General features: G+C 44.0%; 1 protein-coding gene across 3 annotated transcripts in view; it reads left to right on the top strand.

Moving 5' to 3' along the window:
• GDPD5 (glycerophosphodiester phosphodiesterase domain containing 5) overlaps positions 1–26,231 on the top strand; it is a 172,713-nt gene that overhangs the window by 105,290 nt on the left and 41,192 nt on the right. For all 3 annotated transcript variants that reach the window (XM_069070862.1, XM_069070861.1, XM_069070863.1), the window contains one exon: positions 14,984–15,087. In XM_069070862.1, the coding sequence (XP_068926963.1) occupies positions 14,984–15,087 (104 nt within the window). The remainder of the gene's footprint in view (positions 1–14,983; positions 15,088–26,231) is intronic.

Genomic DNA, 26,231 nt, shown 5'->3' with positions numbered 1-26,231 from the left:
TCCAGTGCCCAGAAACCTCTCTTTTCTAATGACTGACCCAATTCCCTTCTCTAATCAGCCACTCATGGCTCATGCTTCTCAGCTCTCCTTTGTTGCTGCTGGAGAATGTGCAGTGAATGCATTCGGCTCGTGTTGGCGGTCCAGCGGCCGTGATCCCCCTTTTGCCAATGAGTGGGGAAGCTGAGGCTGGGGCTGTGCTGAACTGACCTTGGGCACGCTTCTCGCCAGTGCTGGAGCTCGGATGTGAACCCTGGCTCCGAGCCCAGGGCTCTCTTCAGTACTCCTCGATGCCAGTCAAAGCTCCGGCCTGTCATCATTCTGACCTTTCTGCTTGCCAAGATTTTACATCTTACTGATTAGACCCTTTCCCCAAGGGACTGCTTTGGGGTGGTGAATTCGACTTTTATATCAATTCTTTCCCTTAAATACACTCCTAAAACCTCCCTCTTAATGACCCAGTTTCTCTCTAATAAACCGCTCATCCCTTGTGACTCCTAACACTTCTCTGCCGGAAAATGTGAAATGCATTTGGCTCAGCTGCACCTGCTGCTCTGAGGGAGGCAGAAGTACCCCTCTCATACCCCTGGATTATAGCTCAGAGCTTGTCTCAAAGGCAGGCAAAATTCCTGAGCATTCTGACTGGTGACTCAATCTGAGCGGAAATGCACATCCTGGTGCTAGGCACTCTGGGACCATCAAAGCCATTATTTATTTTTAGCATTCTTTCTTTTTTTTAAAGAAAAATTTGGAGTTCTAAATCCTCTCCCTCCCTCCCGCCCCTTCCCTGTCCATTGAGAAGGCAAGCAATATGATATCAATTATCTCTGGGATGGTCAGAAGCAAAAATAGGACACTGTATACAAGCAGCACTTTACAAGGTATTTCTCTACCCTTTATATCATTGAATTATTTGTCACAATAGCCGTAAGAAGTCTTCAGGACACAGATTTTTACCCCCCCACACACACTTTACAGATGGGGAAACTGAGAACAAGAGGAGAGATACTTGTCCAAGGTCACAGCGTGAATCAATGTCAGAAAGGGGCCAAAGACATGTCCCATAGCAGAGGCAGAGGAATAAGCATTGGGCTGAATCCAATGTGGTCTCAGACACTAGCTGTGTGACCTGGGCCAAGTTAGTTTACCTCTGTCTGCCTCAGTTTCCTCATCTATCAAATGAGCTGGAGAAGGAAATGACAAACCACTCCAGTATCTTTGTCAAGAAAACCCCAAATGGGATTACTCAAACAACCCAACAATAACAGGGCCCTCTGCCTGCTAGACCAACCCATACATCAAAAACCTGGAGCAGGCCTCCCCAGGCAACCTATTTCCGATTTTGTTAGGGAGTTTTCTTGAAGACAAATGAATTGTTCTCCTTGTAACTTCCATTCATTGTTCCTGGTTCTGCCCTCTGTAGCCACATGGTAGCCCTTCATATACCCCGAGAGCTTTCTGTCTCCTCTAAATCTTCTCCAAACTAGGCGTGTACATTTCCATGGGCTAGTCCACATAGGACAGATTCAGGGACCCTTCCTCGCTTCCAGGTTGCCCTCCTGGATGCCCTTCTGGTTTACAATGCCTTCCCTAAACCATGGTGCCTAAAACTAAGCACAACCCTTTGGGTGAGGTCTGATGAGGGTGGAGCACAGTGGGACTCTCATCTCCCTCTTTCTAGGTCTTTTCATTGTCCCATGCTATGTCCCAAGAGTATGGGCCAAGTATTTCCCCCATCCCAGGTTGGGAATGATGCTCCCCTTCATTGTAGGTTCTGACATTTGAGTTTGTGCCTCCAATATTGGGTAGTTTGTCTTGCAACATCTACACTGGCCCTCCTTAGGGTCAATGGTACATGGCTAGGAGGCAGAAGTGTTCAGTTCACATACAAGTCAAGACATTGCTTTTTTTTTTTTTTCAAGCAATTGGGGTTTAAGTAACCTGCTCAAGGTTACACGGCCAGTTATTTCTGGGAAGACCAGGAATCAGGGTTAACAGAACAGATTTTTTTTTCCTTGCTGTATTTTTAAGGGAACTTACACAACTTAATCCTATAACCTTGGCTTTAGTGACTGGTCTAGTAGAACAGTGACAGTGTTATATTTATATTATCAGACTCTGCATATCATTAATAATAGAATTATTATTTATATCATGAGATATCATTATATATTATATAACCATATTATACTATGTTATTGTTGTAATATTATAATATAATATTATTATACTGTGTTATTGTTGTTACTGTTGTTATTATTACCATTTGTTCAGTGCTGGAAGCTTTCTTCTTTCACTATCCAGAGATAGTCGTCTCCAGGAAGAGAGAAAGACATCAGGTCCCTGACCATCAGGCAATCATCAAGCATTTATTAATCGCTTACTATATTCCAGGCACTGTACTAGCCACTTGGGAAGGCAGAGATTAAAAAATGAAACTGGCCTCCCTAAGGGGCTCACAGCCTCCTCAGCCAGCTGGTCCATACTGGCCTGGGCCCCCCACCTCTTTGTGCCTAGCCTTGTGGTTAGCAACATTGTGAGGATGATACAATTAGGAGAAGGCATGGTCAGTGTCCATGAGGAGCTTTTGGCTTAGTTGGGGGAGACACAAGACGTGTGTGCCAGGAGATAACTAAGGAGCAGTCCAAGGGTCTATATAGACACTGAGAAGGGAAGAGAAAGCTCAGTGTGGGCTGTGGTGCTCAGGGAGAACCTCTTGGAAGAGTTGGGACTTAGGCAGAGACATGAAGGATGTGTAGAATCTGGGCACCAGGCAGCAAAGGGAATCATGGAGGAAGAGAAGTTCAGAATCAGAAACTGAGACCCAGGCTTGCCCCCTAAGCCTGCTTCTTAAGCCAGGGCTCTTTCCACCATAACTAAAAAGGTGGTTTGAAATGACACACAGTCTTAAGGTCTTGCCTTGAAAATGAGAGTGGAAATCAGTGAATTGTTCTTTCCAGATGTAAACCTTAGCCTGGATTTATTCTCTGGCTCTAACATAAACACCAAAAAAAACAGTGATTTGGGAAATGACTCAAGGAGCTAGGTGATGTAACAGATAAAAGTTGGGCCTAGAGCCAGTTCAAATCCAGCTTCAGACGCTTACTGGCTGTGTGCCCCTGGACGAGTCACTTTAAAAACAAAACAAAAACAAAAAAACAACCTCGGTTTGCCTCAGTTTCCCCAATTGTAAAATGAGAATAATACTGGTACCTACCTCCCCAAGTTGTGCGGTTGAACTGAGATAACATTGGTGACGTGCTTGAGCACGTTGCTTGGAACGCGGTTGGTACTACACAAGTGGTTATTGTTCTAACCCTTCTAGTGAAGATCTTAGGACATAGAGCCTTTCGTGTGAGGCGGATAGGAGAAGAGAAAAACAACAATAACATCTGTGTGTCTGTCTGCCTACCGCTGGGCAGTGGTTGTCATCCATACTGCTGCTGGTGTCTGGCTCTCAGACCCACTGCCGCTGTAATTGAGAGGTAGCACAGAGGGTGATTGCTGCCTTAGTGATAAAAGACGAGGAGCCGTAGGAGAGCCAGGGGCCCCCACACAACCCACGGTGTATGTTGGACTGGGTTATTAAGGAGATAATTTAGCATTTGTGCCAACTCAGCAATCAGAGCTTTTTATCTGATGGGTCAGAGAGGAAGCCAGGCTCTTAGAACAAAGGATGGGGGGGGGGGGGGCAGAGGGAATGGGAAAAGCCTGGGCTTGCTTCCATATAAGAACTGTCCTTCCTATTTGTAAAATGCCTTCATTGGGGAGCATTTGAGGACATATATTTAACAATAGTCATATTTGGAAGGGACCTTGGACCATAGTGCATTGAATGTCACCTAGGAGGGAACTTACAGCATAGAATGTAAGAATTGGAAGGGGCCTTAAAATGCAGTTCAGGATTTTTTTTTTCCTGTGTGCAGGCACTGTGCTGGTCACTGTACAGAGGTACATTTACATAAGATTTGTTCCTTTCCCTCCTTGAACCATCTGGTCTTACATCCCGTCTGCCCCCATTTGACAGGTGAGGAAACTGAGGCTTAGAAAGGGGAAATTTTTTTCCCAGGGTCACATTTAGTGGCATTGAATCTCTGAATCTCTATTCCATGGCTCTCTCTGCCTCTTTTTGGATCCGTTTATACTCTAGTCCAGGGATGGGGAATTAAGGCCACTTGTGGTTCCTCACTCCTGCTCTAGCTCACACATGGAGTTTTTAGAACAGAAAGCTCTCCCTGATCTGCCCCGCCCCTCCCCCGACCCAATCAACAGTGAGAGGGTAGTGAGATTCCTGGATGGGTCCCTATGGAGCCCATGGAGCTACGAACCATGGAGGACAGGTGGCCCATCTTCCTTTTACTGGGATCCTGTTGGCCTACTGTCACTGAATTAGAAAATAGACTGGCACCCCCCACCCCCCAGGATATGCTTGCTAGTGGCTTTGTTTGACAGGGAACTGAGAAGAGGAAACCCAAGGGCTCCAAATATATGCTTGGCTGGCTCCTTCAATTCCCAAAGGGCTCCCATCTCCCAGAAGCCATCAAAGGGCAGACAGTTACTTGTCAGAGGGTTCAGCCACCTGCAGCCATGCAGCAGCTCCTAGCTAACAAGCCCTCCTGCTCACACCCATCTCAGCCTCCCCTGACCTTCTCCAGAACTCACTCATTCACTGCTAAGCCTTGTTCCCAGAATCTCCTGAGCCAGACAGCTTGCAGAATCACCATCAGTTGATAAGCATTTAATAAGCACCTACTATGTCTTGGGTAATGTGCTAAGCCTGGGGATGCAAGGAAAGACCAAAAGAAATCCCTGCCTTTATTGAGCTTACAGGAGACACCATGCAGACAACTATGTCCCCGCAAGAAATGGATAAAAAATGGGAGCTAATCAACAGAGGGAAAGCTTTGGCATTAAGGGGGGAAGGGTTGGGAAAGAACTCCTTGCAGAGAAGGTGGGATTTTAGCTGGGCCTTGAAAGAAGCCTGGGCAAGTCAGGAGGCAGATACAGGAAGGAAGAACATTCCAGGCATGAGAGACAGCCAGAGAAAATGCCCAGAGCTGAGAGATGGAATGACTTGTTTGTGAGAGAGCATCAGAGTTTGTAATGTCACTGGAGTAGATGGGGTAAGGTATAAGATTGGAAAGATGAGAAGGGGCCAAGGTGTGAAGGGCTTTGAATGCAAAAGATGGTTTTGTATTTAATCCTGAAGTTGATCGGGTACCATTGGAGTTTACTGAATAGCGAAGGGGAAGTGGGAGTGACCTGGTTAGACCTGCACTTTAGGAAGATCAGTTTGGCAAATGAGTGGGGGGAAGGAGAGGGGAGGAGACTTGAGAGAAGGAGATCCACCAGCAGCTTCTGCAGTAGTCTGGGCATGAGACTTTACCAAAATGGTGGTAGTGTCAGAGAAGAGAAGGGGCTGTAGAAGGAGATTTTGTACAGGTAGAATCGGCGGGATTTAGCAGCAGATTGGACATGGAGGGGGTTGGGAGAGCGTGAGGAGTAGAGGCCAGAGCTAAGGCTTCAAGCCTGAGTAATGGTGGCATGGTGGTGCCATAGACCAGAAGTGTCCAACAGAAAGCCCAAAACACCCCCAAGTGTGGCCCAAACCGGATTAAAATGTCACTGAGAAAGACTGAACAAAATGAGGTTTAATAATAATAACCAGAGTTACTGAGTGGGAGTGAGACAAGGGGAGGGTTGTCATGGTAGGACCTGTGCTTTATCAATATTATGATGTGGTTTTTCTAGGTCATTATGCTGCTGCAGGGATCCTTATTATGGTTTATTGGCCCACATTTCCACCTGAGTTTGACACCACTGACCTAAACAGTAATAGGGAAGTTAGAAGCTCAGAGCTTCAAGGTGTCTAAGATGGTTGGTTGTGATCCTTTGTTCCAAAAAGGACCGGAAATGACATCCCAGATAGCATGTAGACTAAGCAGGAATCAACCACTCCAAACCAACTGCCAATACAGTGTTTACTTCAAGACCTTTAGAGATGGGTATCCAGTTACTACCTCTTAGAGCAACCGTTCTACTTGGAGACAGCTTTGATTATTTATAAAGTTTTCTTGATATTTAGGTAAAGTTGGCCACTGTGCTGTTTCCACCCATGGCTTCCAGTTCAGGCCTCTAGATTAAAGCAGAAGGAGCCTAAGACAGCTCTTGTAATATCAGAAGCTGTTTTCTCCCCCAGGTGCCTTCTTCTCCATGCTAAACATCCTCACTTTTTTTCAACTAATTCTCAAATGGCATCCTGGTTATTCTGTCTGAACTTGTTGTCAATGTCCTTGCTAAGATGTGACCCCAGAACTGAATGATGGGATCTGGCCAAGGAGGAAGACTATGAGACTATGTTACCTCCTTCATTCGTTAAACTTAATGAGCACTTACTGTAGGAGCCTTGGGCTAGATGCTAGGAAAGATACACAGGTTAGATAAGACAAATCCCCTGCCCTCACGGAGCTCACTGTCTAGTTACTTGGGTACTAGGTGATCCCATTAATCTCCCCACTCCCATATTCCATTTGGCTACCAAAATGACTTTCCCAAAGCACAGCTCAGACCATGTCACTCTTTCCCCCATCTCACCCCCACTCAATAAACTTCAGTGGCTCCCTATTGCCTCCAGTATGAAATACAACGTCCTGTGTGGGGCATTTAAATTTCTTCATGACATGACCCTTTGCTGCCTCTCTCTACCTTATTTTTTGATTCAGCTACACCTGTCTTCTTGCTGTTCCCTGTACATGGCACTCCATCTACCATCTGCCTTTTCATGGCCTGTCCACCATGCCTGGAATGTTTTCCCTCCTCCTCTTTGCCTCATCTTTCCCTGGTTTCCTTCAAAACTCAGCTCAGATGCCACTCTCTGTATGAGACCTTTCCCAGTTTCCTATCTGTGGCCTTCCGTCTACTCTATATTTTTATGTGCCTAGTTATTTATGTGTTATCTCCCCCATTAGATTGTAAGCTCCTTGAGGACAGGACTGTATTTTTTGCCTTTCTTTGCATCCCAGGAAGTTAGTACATACCTCATATATAGTCAGTGCTTACTTAATAAATGCTTGTTGACTGACTGACTCGCCCCCAGTGGTAGAGATCTTAACCTCTCCTTGCATGACATGATCCATTTGATCTGTATGACTTTTGTTTCTTATCTTGTAAATCTTCTGCAGGGGACCTGACCAACATGCTAGGGCTTTTTCTGGGTAACAGTGAAGTACAAGTCTTGTCCATTGCTTGTCTATCACTTTTGTTGTGTGACCACCCTCCTCCTCTTCTGGTTTTCTTTAACACTGTTTTTCGGTGAGCCATTTGTTGTGGGCGACATGCCAACCCCTACTCACACCTACCCTTCATCTCTCTTGCCCTGTGGGTGACCCTCAACTTTACTTCTTCAGAGATGATGGTATTCCACGTTCAGGGTTGGTGTTTCAAGGAGAATCTTGGGGTCATTGTTAGCACTGCACACCTACCCAAAGGCTGTCCCACACACTCCTTTCCTAGTGAACTCTAGTACCATTCGTTGTCCATCTGTGGTTTCTGTCCAAGAGACATCTACTGATGAGCCGGCTCCATGTGTTGTCTGTCCAGCTGATGGCATGGTCTGAATAGCAGGTAATCTTCATCCACTTGTTTTTCCCTGTGTAGATAACTGATGTTGATTATGGATGACATCTAGGAGACTTTGCAGCATTTTGGGGCTTGGTGCAATCAGCACAAGGCCATCAGTGAACAAGAGCCCTCTGAGGACCTACCCATCTATTAGGATCTTTCATTGGACATCCTTTATAGTGATTCCAAACCCCCGTGACCAAGATCTGTCACCTTGTTTTATCCCTTGCTTGATATTCATAGTCCAAGAAGGAGGTTGCCTGCCTTGGTACTGTTTAATTCAAATATTTATCCTTTGTTGAGTATTCAACAATATCCACACAGGAAAACAGAAGTGGATGAAAAATGCCTGTTGTTCAGACTATACTGTTTAGTTGGAATGAGCCATTTGTGTATCTGGCTCATCAATGGATGATGAATGGGAAGAAGAAAATGTTAAGTTGCCTTTAGGAGTCTGTGCAGCGATATAAATGATTTCCAGAACCACCAATTTGAACACATCAAGTGGTTAGATTGGAGGTACCTATTCAGGTATGGGAAGGATGAGGTGACCAAGTTGTAGACAACCTAGTGTAGTGGAAAAAGTCCCTGGGCCCTTGAAACTCGTGGAAGTAAAAAAAGCCCACCAGCTCTGAGAGTATGAATATCTGGTTGTATGTTTAGCACAGACTAATGGCCACTAATACATACAGTCATTTCCAACCCTAGGGATCAACCCTAGGGATCAGGAGAGGAGGAACTTGAGGTGTTTTTACTACACGACCCTATGGAAAGGATCTTGGGAAAGGAACTGGGTATCAAGGGACCCCAGTTATAGTCCTGGCTCTGCCACTGACTTGCTGGGTAAGCTCCATTGCCTGTTTCAATGAACTTTAGTCTGCTCATCTATCAGACAGGGGAAATGATACCCACTGACATGCCATGAAGATGAGGGCAAATTCTAAAGGTCTTGAGGATGTGGTTGTCATCATTGTCAATTCTGGGGAAGGCAGCTTAGGAGCAGTGAAGACAACCTAGCAGCTGTGCGGTGTTGAGAGAAGAGAAGGGAAGAGGGCTTTCTCTCAGCCAGGTTTTATGGTTTTAATAAAGATATTCTGGCCTCTGCAGGCCTGCCCTGGGCTCATCCATCTAGAAGAAGGGGATTGGAGGGTGAAGATCTAACTTGCAGCAATGCTAAAGGCAGGGGGAGGGAGAGGGAAGTGTGCACCAGGGAGAGTGAGAGAGGAAGCAAACCGGTTATTTATATCCCTCATTACTTTCCCGTGGCAGTACTGTTTATCTCTTAGCTGTGCACGTTCTCCTCCCCATTACCCAGCCTCCAGAGGTCCCCCAGCCTCTTGCTGATTCCTTCTACTCTCCAGGGCTGGGTCCGAAGCCTCAGAGGCTAAGACAGTGCCAGGATCCAGGTGATTTCTTTATTTCATGGTTGCCTTCTCAAACTCGTGGAATATCTGCTTAATCAAGCTTCTGACACCTCAGACTTGGAGAGCATTTTTAGAATCACAGATCTTGGAATCTCAGGCTCATAGAAACTTAGAATGAGTCATTGAATCTTAGAATCACAGCGTCTTAGTGTCACATAATCCCAGGCTCATAGAAGCTTAGAATTTGGTTCATAGAAGTCTTCAAGTTGGAAGGGCCCTCTGAGGCCATCTAACGGCCTGCCTTGGGGTTATCTCGTCTTAGATTCCCAAACTCCAGCCTTGGAGGATTCTGGGCTGGGTAAATGTGTTTGATTTTACTTTCTTTCTTTTCAGAAAATCCCAAGCATTATTTTAGGTATCCTCATAGGAGCGAAAGTGCAAGCTACCAGACAGAGGGGAGATATAGGAGGTGCGGTTTGGGGTGGCGCTAGAAAAAAATTTGTAGTTGCAGTTGTAATATGTGGTAATTAACATTTATATAGGCTCTTTAAGGCTTGCAAAGCACTGTTCAGTCTCACTTTATCCTCACAGTTATCCTGGGAGTTAAGTACTATTATTATCCACATTTTATAGATGAGGAAACTGAGGCAGACAGATTAAGTAAACTTGCCCAAAATCACTCAGCTAAGTAAATGTCTGAGGTGGGATTTGAGCTCAGGTCTTCCAGTAGTTCCCTAATTTAAGAAACACTAAGGGGGCGGCTAGGTGGCGCAGTGAGTAAAGCTCTGGCCCCGGAGTCAGGAGGTCCTGAGTTCGGTTCTGGCCTCAAGACACTTAACACCCACACAAAAAAACTAGCCATGTAACCTTGGGCAAGTTACTTAACCCCAATTGCCCTCCAAAAAAAAAAAAGAAACACTAAGTAAGTGCCTACTGTGTACGGTATATGAAGTTTAGAAAGGGTTCTGTACTTTTTCGTTTAGAAAGAACAGAGATTTGGAAAATCCAGATGTTAAGTCTAATATAACGGCTATAATACACAGCATTATACAGTAGATATATTAGTGAGGTATAAGTAGAAGGCTTTTTAAAGCCATTACTGACCTTACAAAGGGGACTAGGGAAGGCTTTCTGGAGAAGAGAGCCTTTGGGCTTTAATGAATGGATACAAATGCAATAAGGGAAGGAAAGCAGTGAGAAAAGCAAGAATTATCCCTAGGGGAGATGAAGTATAATCCAGCTCCTTCCTGCCTAGGGTCCCATTTCATCCCATGCCTTCCCTGCCTCACCAAGCTTTTATGTATTTTTTTGGAGGAGGGAAAGCAAGGCAATTGGGGTTAAGTGACTTGCCCAAAGTCACATAGCTAGTAAGTATGTCAAGTGTCTGAGGCCAAATTTGAACTCCGGTACTCTATTCACTGTGCCACCTAGCTGCCCCCTCACCAAGCTTTTGCAAGGAGGAAATGATAGGAGGGATATGGAAGCACTTTTGTAAACTGCATAAAGAGATAAATAATGTGAATCTGTGGTTGTTGTTGTTATTAGATTTACCCATAAACCTGCTTTATAGGATGTAGTGGAAAGAACCCTACCCTGGGAGTCAGGAGAGCTGAGTTCAAGTTCTATCTTTGACCCTTTGTATGACCATGGGCTTAATTCCGTATTACTTTGAGCAAGAGTCTTCTCTGTGGACTTTAGTTTTCTTCTATGGAGTTGGACTCTGGGTTGAATTCAGTGAACTCTTCTGACTTCTCTAGCTTTGACACTCTATATTCTAAGCTACCTATAATTTTAACATTCTGTTCATGTTATTCTGTTAATTAACATAATGTTATTATGTTAATTCTGTTAAGTGATCTGTGGTCCCTCCCAGCTCTGACATTCTATAATCCAAGGTCCCTTCCAGTTCTGAAATTATATTCTAACATTCTATGTTTTAAGCACCCTCTCAGCTCAGACATATGTTCTGAAGTTCTTCTCAGCTCTGACGTTCTGTGTTTGATGGTCCCTCCCAGCGCTAACATTCTATGTTCTAAGGCCTCCCAGCTTTGAAATTCAGTGTTCTGAGATCTTCCCCGCCTCTGACGTTCTGTATTCAAAGGGTCCTTCCAGCTCAGACATCTTATGTTCCGAGGTCTTCTAGCTCTGACAGTCTGTATCTCATGGGCCCTCTCAGTTCTGCCACTCTGTGTTCTGAGGTTCCTCCCAGATCTAACATTCTGTGTTTCGAGGGCCCTCCCAGCTCTGACATTCTATATTCTGAAGTCCTTCTTGGCTCTAACACTATTTATTTTCAGGCTTTTGTGTCTATGTGGTAGTGGATGGTAGATCTCTTTCTTCTTTTCCCCTTTCCCCTAGAGAGCTGACCAGGAGGATGGCTTACTGTATTTCTCCAGTTAATGAACTTCTATAAATAAGTGGGGGAGTGGAAGTTGTCATGGATGGGGAGCCCCCCTGCTGCCCTGTGCTGGGCAGTCTGCCCAGAGCTGATATGAAGATGTTCCTGTGAGTCCTTGGTTGCCTAGTCTAACAAGGCTGGAAGAGGCAGGGAAGGAGGCTAGCAGCCACTCCACCTCCATAGGGAGTCGGGGTAGGGGAGAAAAGGGGTGAGTTGTGTGTGTGGAGGGGACATTACTTTATTAGCCATTGTCAAATCATGGAGAGTGTGATGGAAAGAGCAGCCTAGGGCCTTTTCATCCTTTGGAATTGGACACAAATCTTCCCTTTTCTCAGCAGCATAATGTAGGAAAAATCAATAGGCCTTAGAGACACAAAGCCTAGGTTTGAGCCCCCAGTATGCTAGTAACTAGCCATGGAACTATCCTGGGCAAGCTGGAGTTCCAGGTCTGATGGGGGATACATGGCCTCCGGCCACAGATACTCCTGAATCTTCAGTTAAAGACCAGTCTAATCCTTCTAGTCATAGAGGTAGAGGCCAAGAGAACACACGTCATCCCATTAATCTCTTCTCAATGGTCAGGCCAGGAGACAGCCGTAACTCATGGCTGATTGGAGGCCCATCCACCTTCAGGAATCAATAGCCTATTTATTTTTATGGCTACAAGAGGCCTTTCTCAGTTTTTCATGAGCATTTCTTACTTGCTGAGGAAAAGATCCCAGCCTCCCTGTGCTAAAGGGCCCAACACAGAGCTGGGGCCTTAGCGATTCTAAACCTCCTCATGGGAAAAACAAACAAAAAATACTCAAGCCTTTCTTAACAGGGAAAGCTAAGATCCCCATTTCCTGGGCAGCACCTGTCTGTCCTCTTCCCACCCTTTTGGGGGCCCAGCAGTGGGCCAACATGTTGTAGATGCTGGACAAATCTTTGATAATGGATTAGATTTCAAAAAATCAGAAGGATGTTCTTTTTTGAAGACTTGGGAGGACACATCCAAGGATAAGTGCCTACAATATCAGGGAAGATAGAATCTTAGTGATGGGGAATGATCTGAATGAGCATCGAGGCCAACCCACAACTAAGCAGGAATGCCCCCAACAATATCTGTGGTATCCTTGTCATCTAACTCTCCATTGAAAAGCATAACTGGAGGGCTGGATTTGAAATCAGGAAGAGCTTCATTTGAATCCTGCCTCAGACACTTAGTTGTGAGTGCCTAACAGTTGTCTCATACTTGGTTTCCTCATCTATAAAATAGGTATAATAATAGCATCAAATTCAAGGGGGGGCGGGTTGTAGGACTCAAATAAGATAATATAGGTGAAGGAGTTTTTCAACCTTAAAGCTCTATATCAACAAATGTTAACTATTGATTGCCACCTTCTGAATATTCTTCTTTGAGCACGCTCTATCTTGTGCTTGGAACATCTTCCTCTCTGTTCTATTTCCCCTTTATCTAATTGATTTCTTGCCCACCTATAAAAGCCCATCTTCAATGTTCCCTGCTTCAGGAAGCTCTCTCTAATGACTCCAGCTGGGACTCACCAAGCATTTTGTCCTTCTCTAATGCTACACTTAGCATGGAATAGTCTCTGGTATAGTTACTTCTCTCATCACCTTACCCCCCACTCCCACTAGGTTTTGAGTTCCTTGAGGTTTCAAAACAAATGAATTAAAAAGCATTTATTAAGGCCTACTATAGGCAAAGCACTGTACTGAGTGCTGGGCATGCAAATAAAAAAGCAAGTCTTTCCCTGTTCTCAAGGAGCTCACAATCTGACAGGGACAAGAAAACACACTTGAGAGGGTTTGGCAGCAGGGCAGATGGAAAGGCCTCATGGAAGACCTGCCTCAGATGATAGGAAGTGAAGTGAGTAGAACCAGGAGAACCGTTTATACAATACCAATGACTTAGGGAAAACCAATTTTGAAAGACTTGAGGATTCTGAACAATGGACTGACAAATGATTTGAGAGAAGCATGCTCACTTCCTCTTTACAGAGAGGCAGTGGACTCAAGATGTGCTATGGGAATGGAAATCTGAAGGTCTTCCCTGCCCCTGGGTCCCTTGATAGGTTTAAATGACTCTGAGAAACTTCCTTGATTTGAAAATATACTCTGCCCCCTGATGAATGTGGTCACCTGGAGCCTGTGGCAGGAGACTTGGTTTTCAGGAATGCCCACACCTTGGTGCTCTGTGACTGGGCAGTGGGTCAAGAGAGTTGTGACATTCTTTGACCCAGGAGAAAGCTATATATACCCTGATGTAAGATTTTGCTTTAGGGCTCACTTTGAGGAGAGCTATGTGATTTGACCAAACGAGACTGGGTAGCCATTGAGCCCCCAGCTTTGGAAACCCAGATGTTGGTGCTTCCCTCTCTGGTAACTGACTAGGTATGGATGTAATGGTGAGACAGCTGGAAGCCTGTCTGCTGATCTGTTTTTCTCTCTGCTTGTAACTTGTTTTTATGCTCTGAAGTTTGGGGTGCTGATTTTTCCCCCTGAACTAGGTAAATGACATGTGTTTGATTAAAGCAAGATTGTTAACCCATTTTGAGTTGCTTTCCTTTAGAACAGCAGAATTACTAACCTGTGTTGGTAGCCACCCTGGGTATGCTAGGGTGCTTGCTGCTACAAGATTTAGGAAAGACATGCATTTGGGGGCTTGACCGGGGCAGGGTTTTACTTTGTTTGACTATGAATATTTGTTAGGGAGGATTTATTTTTCTATTTTTTTGTTTAGTTGGAAGATGTAAGGGGGGGATAAATACTTATTAATTGAAAAAAATAATAAAATTAACATTTAAAAACAAAAGAAGAAAGATCCCATGGGCCTTAAGGTCCATTGGCATCCAAGGGGTAATGCATTTTCTTTAATATAATTTCCATTTATAAAACCAAATCTGCTTCTCATTTCGAACCAGAAACTAGTGATGAGAACTTTCTTTTCTGGACCTTTAGTAGCTGTAACTGCTAAGGAGTTGGGGGCTTCAGGGGCATTTGCCAGATTGAAACTTCCCAAGAGTTGCTCATTTGAATAATGGCTGACGTGGAGGAGGGACCTGTGGCCCTTAGGCTTGTTGGCCCATCAGTGACCATTGCTCAGTGGTTAAAGATGTGGAGGGGAGGCCTCTACACAACGATTGCTCTTCATGATGGCTGTATGCTATGTAAACTTTGCATCTCTCATATCACAGAACACAAGACTCTGTACGCTGTAGGGGCTTAATAAATATTTGTTGAATATGATTAAAAAAAACAAACAAACAACAAATGTTGGGAAGTTACAAAGTACAAACTTGACTCCAAAGGAAAAACATGAGAAGATACTTTCCCCCATTACTTTGCAGGGGTGGGTGGGTGTCAGTCCTTGAGCATGGAACATTGCATGGGATGTCAGATTTTTTTTTTTGCATTGATTAGTTTTGCTGATTTTTATTCTCTCCCCCTTTTTTTCCTTTAAAAAAAATTATTTGTTATTTAAGGTGACTTTCTTGAAGGGGAAAGAGAAAGGAGACAAATGGGTGGCTGGATGAATAATCTGTGCTATCTTCAAAGCCATGCCTAGACTTCAAGTGACCATCATACTTTTCTCTCTTCACAGTGGGAACGTCTCTGGTTCCTGATTCTCATCTTCACCTTCTTCCTCACCCTGACCTGGTTCTATTTCTGGTGGGAAGTTGACAATGACTACAATGAATTCAACTGGTGAGTGGGGCTGGGCCCAGGGTGCCCAGATGCATCCCTGGGAAGGCACTCTGCTGGGAAGGTGCTCCCAGATCCAGTAAATCAGTTAGCATTTATTAAGGACCTAAGTATGCCAGGCACTGTGCTAAGTGATGAAGATAGAAAGAATGGCAAAACCAGTCCTTGTCCTCAAGGAACTTACATTCTAGTGAAGGAGACAATGTATATATTAGTGGGCCCATAGAAAGTACAGAATCGATGAAAAGTAACCTTAGAGGGAAGGCTCTGTCAGCTGGCAAGACCCAGAAAGACCACCTGCCAAAGGTAGGACTAGATGTGCTTCTAGAAGGAAGCCAAGGTTTGTTAAGACATGGAGGAAAGAAGGAGACCGTTCTAAATAGGCATTGTAAAGGTCTGGGTAGAGGGAGATAGAATGTCGGGTATAGGGAATAGCAAGACAGGCCAGTATGGCCAGACTGTAGAGTTTATGGAAGGGAGGAGTCTCCAAGTAGACTAGAAAGGAGGGAGGGAGAAACCAGGTTGTAAAACCCAGAGGCTGAAGTTTAGAGATGGCCACACCTCTTTCTAGATGGAGGGCTCTGAATCAGAGCAGCCATAGAGTAAAGCTATTCCTGACTTCTGGGTAGGAGAGAATGGATGTAAAGCACATTGGGGGAAATTGGGGAAGAATGAGCCCCATGGAATGAATGGCCCCGATCACCTAAATGCTGGGCTTGAGTGGGTCAGCTTTTCCATGAGACATCCAGTCATAGGAGGAATAAGAGAATCATAGATTCACAGGACTAACAGAGACATTTAGGATCATCAAACCCAATCCTTTTCTTGACTTATAAGTTAACTAACGCCCAGTGTCACACACTGAGTTAGTAGCAAAGCTGGGAATTAAGTACCCTATCCTCCTGTCCATGCTATTGACTTGCTATTTGACCCCTCTCAGAGCCTCAGTTTCCTTCTTTGTAAAATGGGGCTTCACTGATATCCATATTCAAAGAAAGAACCATAGAGTCTGAATGCAAATTGAAGCAAGCTACTTGCTCTCTTTCTTTTTCATTGTGTTTTGTTTCTTCTTCCTCATTGATCATTCTATTGGCTATAATTCTTCTTTACAACCTTACTAATGTTTAATGTGAAGGTATTTGTAGAACCTGTATCGGATTGCACACTGCCATGGGGGGGGGGGGGCAGGGGGAGAGGGAAAGGGAAAGGCAAAAAGTCTGGAACTCAAGGGATTGTGGAACTGAATGTTGTAAACTAAAAATATATTTTAAAATCTTTTTTAAAAAGAAAAAAATGGGGCTTCACAGTAGTTGCACAACTGATTTAGTGGGGTGGTTGTCAAAAATATATTTCTCAAAAAGTGGGGAGCTGTAAAAATTGGAGCTAATAAACTAGCAAGCTGTCAGACTATACTTCTGTGACCAATCAGCTGCTTCAGGAAAGGAGCAGAGTTAACCTCCAGGCCTACTAGGTTTGAGTTGGGTGCTGATGGCCCTATCTCAAGGCCTTTGTCTATTAGATGTAGACTGTCAGAGAGTCACAGGAAAAGGAACCAGCAAAGTCCTTTAGTCCAGGTGTTGGCAAACAATGGCCTGAGGCCTCAGTTCTGTCAGAACCATTCTTTACAACCCGAGGGCTGTATAAAAACAGTCATGGGACCTGCCTGTAATTTTCTGACCCCTAATCTAGTCCAGTCTTTTCATTTTATGTAAGAGGAAACTGAGCCCCAGAAATAGGAAGAGACTCCCCCAAAGTCATAGATGTGGTAGGAAGAAAAGCAGGAGTCAGTCTCCAGGCCCTTCCGCCCTGGGAGGAACGTGAGTTAGATCAGAGGCTTGACCTGCTTGACTGGGAGGCCCACTGTCTTCTAGAGACCTTCAGAGAGAACAAGATCCTGACAAGCAGCTTGGGCTCCATCCCTGCAGAAATTGTTCTGAGCCATGTATTGGAAGGAAAGAATTCTCCGTCCTACAGAGGAGGGATTGGATTGGCTGTGCTGGGCCTTGGAGGGGGTCACTGAGGAACAGCTGAAATGGGGGTGGTGGTGACTGGGGAGCAGGATTCAGCTTGATGTACAGGAGGGAGCTCTTCCAGGAGAACAATCGCCATAGTGACTATTATAAGTATAAAGAATAACCACCACAAAACCATTGAAGAGGAATGTTGCAGAAATACAGAGCAGGCATGGCCCCAAAGAAGAGGTATGGGAAGAGACCTCCTCCTGCTCCTGTTCAGAGGCTGGGTGTGGAACACTGTATATTGTCAAGGATTTTTAAGAATATATAGAGAATATTATATTTAGTATAATGAACAGGAAGTGAGACAAGGGCGATGCTGAGGCTTTGAGTGAGGGTGCACTGGGTGGGTGGTGCTGTCAGCTGATAGAGAAGTCAGAAGGAGTGGGGGCTTGAGCGTGCTGCCTTCTGTTTTGGCCTGTCCTGTTCGAAATGCTTTGGGGATATCCAAATGGAGATGCAATTCCACAAGTGTGTGTTATTATGTTCATGGCATTGTGTTGGCTCTAAGAATGCAGCCCAGTGGATATATAGGGGAGAGATGAGCACTGGATAGAGATATCAAAGTCAGCAAAATGAATTACCACATGGTGGAGGACAGCTAGGTGGTGCAGGGGATAGAGGCCAGACCTGGAGTCAGGAAGACTCATCTTCCTGAAATAAAATATGGCCTCAGACATGTACTAGCAGTGTGACCCTGGGCAAGTCACTTACCTCCGTTTGCCTCAAACCATTCCAGTTTTGCCAAGAAAACCCCAAATGGGGTCACAAAGAGTTGGACAAGATTGAAAAGGCTGCACAACAGCAACAAGAAAGACATGATGTCCACTGGCTCATGGGCAAGGATAATGTTTTGGGGGGCAGCTAAATGTCACAATGGTAGAGCACTGGGTCTGGAGTCAGTAAGACATTGAGTTCAAATTCAGCTTCAGACACTTAATAGATGTGTGACCCTGGTCAAGTCACTTACACCTGTTTGCCTCATTTCCTCATCTGTAAAATAAGCTGAAGGAGTGGCAAACCACTCCAATATCTTTACCAAAAAACTGCAAATGGGATCACAAAGAGTTGAACACAACCGGAAACAGCAATAACAGTACAATGGAATGAACGCTGAATTTGGAGTCAGAAGACTTGAGTTCAAATCCCACCCTTGATAAATACCACTTCTTGTGACCCTGAACAAATCTTTCCCCTCTCTGAGCCTCAGTTTCCTCACCAATAGAACGTGGAAGTTAGACTAGATGAATTCTGAGATTCCTTCAAGATGATATTCTGACCCCATGGGAGCAGATTAAATCATCTCCAAAGAGAATGTTGGAAGAGAAGAGAAAGGGACCCAAGGCCAAGCTGTGAGCAATACTGAGATAGAGGGAGCCAGAGGAGGATGTGGAAACATTGGTGGAGATCAGGGAGGAGCAGTCAGGCAGGTAGGAGGACCAGTGACACAGGAACCTAGGGAGGTGAGAAATATCCAAGAGGAGGACATGGGAGTGAGAGCTACATGCAGCCAAGGTCAAGGCAGACAAGGCATTCAGATGTAGCATCAAAGAGCTCCGTGGCAACCTCTGCAGGAGCCATTTCACTGGAGTGGCAGGGCCAGAAAGAAGCAGCAGCAGCAAAGCCAGCAGCAAGTTAAGATTTGCTCATTCATCCCGCTGCCTCCAGGAAGACAAGTGCATTGCAACTTTGGGAATGGAAAGGATGTGAAGGGTGAAATGAAGGCAGAAAGTTACTTGGGACCCAGCCTGTTGAGTTCCTTAAGCATCCTGATATATAACCAGCAGTGGGACCCTGGGCAAAACCCTTAACTTCTTAGTCCAGTTAGGACTAGAAATTGCAGAGTAGGTGTGATCTACATTGGTAGAGGGAGTTTCCTCACTGGGAGTTCCCTATCCTGCTAAACTTACAGGACCTGTCCAGAAAAAAGTGGGTATAACACATGAAGGTACCAAGTCATACAATAGGGACAAGAGTGTGCTGGTGTGGGCCCAGTGAGGGGCCCAGGCAGAACTGTGGGAGCTTATAGTTAGGCCATTAAGTCCTGGTGTCTGTGACTTTTAGGCTGGGCAGGTTAATTACAGAATCATAAAGAAACCCTAGAAACCAGCTGGTCCAAAGTGTCCTAGAGCAAGAAGCTCTTCTGCAGTGTGCTTGACAGATCCTTGGAGACTTCTCTGGCTCCCTCCCGAAGCAGCCCATCCGCCTGTTGGACAGCTCTAATTGTTAGGAGACTTTTCCTGACATCAAATCTCAATCTTCCTCTCCTCCCTCCACTGTTCCTAGCCCTGCTAGTGGGGGCCAGGCAGCACAAGGCCTCATGACAAACCTACAAATACTTGGAGACGGCTAACATGTTCCTCCGCACTCCCCTCCCTTTCACTAGGCTTTCAAAAATCCAATTTGGTTGTGGCGTTTTCTGTGTGTCTACATTGGTCCCTTGAGACAGTGCGCCAGCCCCACCCCCTTCCTCCTCATTCACTTATTTCTCTTTGTGTTAATTCTTTTCTCAAGAACTTACCATCCTTCCAGGGCTGGCTGACCCTGGAGTTTCCACCGTACATGTGGCTGTACCCATCCCTCTGAAGCCTTTGAAATTTACTTTCCTAGAATTGAGGGTTCATTTTCCACTGCCCATGATTCCTGCCAACTTTGAGGTAGAATAGGCCCCCAGCTGAAGGCATTGCTTGGGTTGAGAATTAGTTCAGGATAAATGTTCCCCTCCTTGCTTCTTCCATTTTTGAAAGATGAAATTATTATTGAAGCAAGACAGGAAAAGATCAACTCCCTGTTTTTGGCAGAGAGAGAGAGAAGCAGGGAAAGATGGGCTGACCATACAAGTAGTTTGTAACATACGCCACTTCAAGTACAATATTAATTACTTGGTAATCCAAGTCAGCCAGATAGAACAGTGGACAGAGGGCCAGGCCTGAAGTCAGAAAGATATTTCCTAGCTGTGTGACCCTGGGCAAGTTACTTAATCTTTTTTTGTTTCAGATTCCTCTTCTGTAAAATGGGGATAATAATAGCACCCACCTGCCAGGGTTGTTGGTGAGCATCCAGTGAGATAATATCTAAAAAGCACTTAGCACAGTGCCGCATAAATGTTAGTTGTTGTTATGATTACTTGTGTTCTGAGATCCATTGATTTATACACAAATGCTCCCTCTATCTGGTTCTTAAATTTCCTCACATTAGAATATGTTAATATAGGGGTGGCTAGGTGGCGCAGTGAATAGAGCATCGGCCCAGGAGTCAGGAGGACCTGAGTTCAAATCCAGGCTCAAACACTTACTAACCATATGACCTTGGGCAAGTCACTTAACCCCAATTGCCCTGCCTTCCCCCCTCCAAAATTAAAAAAAAAGAATATATTAATATTGAACGTGACTCTTTATATAATGTGACTCTGTACCCATTCTTCCCTCTCCCCCATACCTTTTTTTTTCAAACTTGTCCTGTTTAAATAGGATAACATCAAATATCCCATTTGAATAAAGTCTGCCTTTTTAAAGCCATATTCTAACCATGGATCTCATCTTACCAGATTTCAGCTATACTGTCCCCTTAAGCTGTCATTGTGTGTGTGTGTGTGTGTTAACATGCACGTGCATGTACACATATGTATATACACATAAATATAGTGATACCATCCCCTTAAGTTATTTATCTATATATGTATATACATACACAAACATATATATTCGTGTGTGTGTGTGTGTAAAAAGACAGAATACCAAAAGACATTCTTGGTAAAGATACTGGAATGGTCTGTCATTTTCTTCTCCAGCTCATTTTACAGATGGGGAAACTGAGGCAAACAGGATTTAAGTGACTTGCCCAGGGTCACATGGCTAGTGTCTGAGACCCGATTTGAATTCAGGAGGATGAGGTCCAGCAGTCTACCCACTGCAAACACATGTACATATAATAAAATATAATAGAAGTTGTAAACATATATCTCCCTGGGAGCTGTTCCCTTATAAATAGGTGGTTAAAAGATATGAACAGTTTGTAAAAGAAGATTGGCAAACTATGAATGAGATTAAATTATGAAAATTCTCTCCCAATCATTACTTATAAAAGAAATGCAAACTAAAACATTCTTGAGGCACCACCTCACTGGGTGCAAATTGAAAAAGCTGAAAAAGACAGGGCTAGACAAGGTTGAAGAAGCAGTGGGAGTTCAGGCAGGCTTGGGGAAACTGTGAAGTGGTCTGACCATTAGGCATCAGAATTTGGAATTAGGCGAGAAAAGTGACTAAACCAGTGTTTCCCCTTCAACCAGGGACATACCTCAAGGAAATCAAAGACAGAAACAAAGGCCCGCTATATCCCAAAATACTGCATTCTTTGAGGGTAGCAAAGGACTGGAAGGCAAACAAGTGCCCATTAATTAGAGAATGAAAAAAAAAAACCCAATAGCATATGAGTGTATTGGAATATTTTATTTTAAAGGGGTCGTCTCCCCATCTTGACCAGGCTAGAAGTACTGAGGCCTGTCTCACTGCACCATTTCTGGCCCAGGTTAGTTCTCCTCTCTTTCGGCCACCTGGTAGTCCATACTCCTCCCCAGCCTGGGCAGGGGGGCTCTCCTCATGTGGGTACCAAACACCCAATCAGCTTTAGCTCTAAACTCTCAGGTTCAAAGCCTGTCTCCCCAGGAGCAGGGATATATCAGCCTAAGCCACCATTCCAAGCTGTATTGCAATATTGTTGTGCTGTATGAAAAGACTGAGAAAATCAGAATCAGGAGAACAGCATGCACAATGAGCACTGTGTAAATAAAAAGATTGCTAAAAGGAAGTCGAAGCCAGAGTAACAGAAAAATCAATGTGGGTCGTGGAGAAGAGAAAACAAAAGATACTCCCCCTTCCTCAGGACAGACCCTTCTATATTTGGGCAGGCTGTCCTCTGTATTGGATGTTTTTGCTTAATTGTTTTTCTTTGTTACAAAAGAAGGTTTGATGTAGGGGGAGGGAAATCACCATGATGAAAAGACCAGTCATCAATAAATCATTTTTAAGAGCTACGGAGAGCTATAGAACAGCAGAGCAGACTTTATTTAAAAATGGACTGACTCCCTGATTTTACAGTGGAGGAAATTCATATGTCATAGAATTTAGAACAGGAAGAAACCTTAAAGATAGTCTGATGAAACTCTCTAGTTTTATTTTTTAAATGTCATTTTACTTTATTTTCAGTTAAGAAGCATTTATTTTCTCTCTCACACACCTCCCCACTTAAAAAGGAAAAAAAGAAAAAAAACTCTTGTAACCAATATGCATAGCCAAACAACACAAAGTCACTCATTGGCCATTTCCAAAAACGTCTTATTCTGCATCTTAAGTCCATTCACCTCTTCTATCTTACCTTAAAAGGTTTCAGTTTAATATATGGAAAAAATTTCCCCATAATTAAATCTATCCCCAAGTACAATGGGCTGTCCCAGGATTTACTGCAGTCCCCACCCCTCTAGGTCTTGAAGCCGGGGCTAGATGGCCATTTGTTGGGGATGTAGAGAGGAGTCCACTTCAGGGTATGAGTTGGACTGAGATGGCCATCAAAGCCTCTGATTCTTGTTCCAACAAGTTCATCCTCCAGCACTAAGAAGGCTCACAGAAGCCTGTTCATTATCTATTTAAGTCAGTAAATATTTACTGTGTGCAGGGCCCTGAGACAGAGATGAAGAACAAATCCTTGCCCTAGTGATAACGCTCAGACCATTTGGGGAGACCAGAGAGCAGGGGGAGAAGACAGAAAAGAAGAGGTCACATATAGGCTCTTTTAAGCCCTGTTGGGCTTTAGTCTGCTGCATTACTAAAACTAACCACAGTTATTTCCTACTTACGTGTTTGCATGGACTATCTCTTCCACATCCTTGAACTTGTGTCGTCTCATCTCTCCATTTGGAAGTCTTTTTCTTCAGTAGAATATAAGCTCCTTGAGGGCAGGGTCTGTTTTATTTTTATATATATTTTTTGTCTTTGTATATTTGTTACTTGACACAGAGTAGCCATTTGATAATTATTCTTCTCTCAAGACCTAGGTCAAGTACCATCTTCTCTAGGAAGACTTGCTCCCTCCCGATTGGAGAGGGCAAGTGTCCTTGTTTTCTCTAGATAATTTTCCTGGAGTACTTTGTCTAGATCTCTGTTTTGCTCCATTCCTGTGTGTCATTTATTTATGTACCAGTGATAGAACCCACTGTTAGATAGTAAGCTCCATGAGTCCAGGGAATGTAGACTTATTTACCTTTCTGTGCCCAATGCTGAATGAATGATTGAATGAGAAAACATTTCTTGTTTCTACAGAGCACTGTGCTAAGCCCTGAGGCTACAAAGAGAAGAATAAGACAGTCTGTTCCTGTTCTCAAGCAGTTCTTACTCTAATAAAAGAAAAACAGGGCCCTGTACATAATAGCCATTTTATAGCTATTATGGAATTTAATTACATATCCTCTAAGGACTGTAGGAAAGAGGGCGATCATTGTGGGCTGAAATTGGTAAGAGAGAGCTTCCTGAAGGAAAAATGGGGGCTCATTTAGAGCCTTGAAGTCTAGATGGAGATGGGAAAGGAACTGACCTCTTGGGCCTTTCTTGATGGTCCTATCTAGTCCTGGCTTGAGATTTCCCTCTATTTATGATAGCTTGAATTATCACCGAGTAGTGGGGAGTCGGGATGGGGGGAGGACAGAAGAGAGAAATTGATATTGCTTTTGAATTTTTGGGAGGGGAGAGAAAGAAGGAGGAAGGGAAAAGAGAGAGAGAGAGAGAAATAACATGTACTTTAAAACTGACCTTCCTCTAAGAATGGTGTTTTTATTTATAAATTAAATACATAATATTACAAAGAAAGTCAAACATGTTGAAATAATAGTTATCAATATTTTTTAAAAAGTTCAGGAACCAAGGTTAAGAGCTCCTGCTCTAAATGCATATATGCAGACCCTTCTTTCCTTGAACTGAATTGAATAAGTCACAAGCTACTATATCAGTCTGTAATCTTTTCTCCCTTCCCCACATCACCCCCTCCCCCAATGCACCCTGAGATCCAGCTTCCTTTGCAGCCCCACATTCTCCAAGTCACTGAGTGGCATGATGGGTTGGGAAGGACCACTGAACTGGGAATCAGGAGACCTGGATTCCAGTCTCAGCCCTTCTGCTAAAGGTCATCATTTGTGATTTGGGGCAGATCAATTCACCTCTCTCTGCCACCATTTCTTTGTCTCCAAATGTCTAACACTAGACAACCAGATCTGGGAAGGAACTTAGAAAGACAGAATTTTAAAGCTGGAAAGGGCCTTAGACATTATATAGGGATATTGTATAGGCATCATATAGGGATAGATACTGGACCTGTGATTTCATTGTAATAGTTAACTGTCTCCACCTTCTCTTTCCTTTTGCAATTATCTTCATTTAGGGAGCTCTGGACTCTGAAATGGTAAATTAAGAAACTTGCCCAGGATCCCACAGCCAATATGCATCATAGTTGATCCATATGAACCCAGGTCCTCCTGGTTCCTTAGCCAGCTCAGCATCCAGCTGTAACATACTTTCTGTCATTTTACAGGTGAAGAAACTAAGGCTCTTACAAGTTTAAGCCTGAGTTCCTACAGTGGGTAAATGGCAGACCCAGGACTCAAATACAGATATGACTGTTGGTCTGGATATAATGTTGCTTTTTTTTCTGGCTTTTTGGAGGGGCAGCACAGGGCAATTGGGGTTAAGTGACTTGCCCAAGGTCACATGGCTAGTAAGTGTGTCAGTGGCTGAGGCTGGATTTGAACTCAGGTCCTCCTAACTCCAGGGCCGGTGTTCTATTCACTGCACTACCTAGCTGCCCCTATAATTATTACTTTTTAACCTCATGACTTAACTGAGGTGTATTAATGGAATAAACATGTCTTCCAAGTGGCTTTTAGGTTTTACTAAATTGGTTCCAAAACAGTAAGCATTCTTATTCATTCCCTTCCCCTCCCCCTCCATTGAATCCATTCTACCTGAGAAACAGAGAAGTCTCATTTCCTCTCTGTCACTGGGGATTTCAATATTTCTTCCCTCTGACCTTAGCAAAATAAGGACAGTTTGTATGTATACTGTACCTCTCTGTTTGAATTAATGCAGAGTGATATATCACATGACTCATTATTTATTCCCCAGTGGCACATTAAAGAATGCTCAACTTACAAACCAAGTCAACCTATAAAGAATGGAAGTTGAAATTGGAACCCAAAGCTTTATGTAGCTAGAGTGAGGATTAAGGACTTTGCCACAGGGCACTGACTTCTGGGGGGAACCCTCCTCCCTACAGTGGGCTGGAGACCAACTTCTCCATATCTCCCAGATTAGATTAAATCAGACTGTGAATTCCTTGGAGGCAAAGGACATTTTTGCCTTTTTTTTTTTTATCTCCCCAGTGAGTGCCTGGCACATCGTAGGCCTTTAGCAAATAAATGCTCTAGTCCTGCTGGCCTGGACCATGCATTTCCCTATGATTGATTGACTGTCCCCTTGATTCCTAGTCTTTCACTCCTTCCACTGAATGAGAGCTAAAAAGTTGTCAGAAGTCAGAATACAAGATGTCAGAGCTAGGAGGAACCTCTAGACTTAACTGGATTTTAGGGGATGAGTCCATTCTGCAGACATTTCCTGAATAGTCAGGGACTCACATCACACTTTCATATCATGGAGGATATTATAATGAATCAAGGCAGTGTAGCCTGATGGAAAGAGCATTTATCTTAGAATCAAAAATCCAGATGTGCATCCCAGCTCTGACATGAACCAGCTCTCTGATCCTGGGCAAGTTGCTTTTCTTCAAGCCTCAGTTTCCTCATCTGCAAAATGGTAACAAGATCTCTCAGGGTTGTTGAGAGGTAAGCAGCTTTGACACCTTAAAGCCCTACAGATGTGTGAGCTATTATTGTTTTTTAAATTGTTAGTGATATCTTTTGGTTTTTGTCTTCTTTGTTCCCAAATACATCCCTCTCCACCCATGGAGCCATCACTTATCACAATAAAAAAAAAAATCTGCCAAACTGACAAATAAATAGTCTGACAGTTTAAGCAATGTTCCCGACTCCCACCTCTGCAGAAAAGATGCAATATATCATGTAAATATCATTCT

This window comes from Petaurus breviceps, unplaced genomic scaffold (assembly GCF_028583685.1).
Source record: "Petaurus breviceps papuanus isolate PSGF00001 unplaced genomic scaffold, PetGlider_PUasm1.0 90823, whole genome shotgun sequence".
Taxonomy (NCBI): domain Eukaryota; kingdom Metazoa; phylum Chordata; class Mammalia; order Diprotodontia; family Petauridae; genus Petaurus; species Petaurus breviceps.
This window is presented reverse-complemented; position numbering and strand designations above follow the sequence as displayed.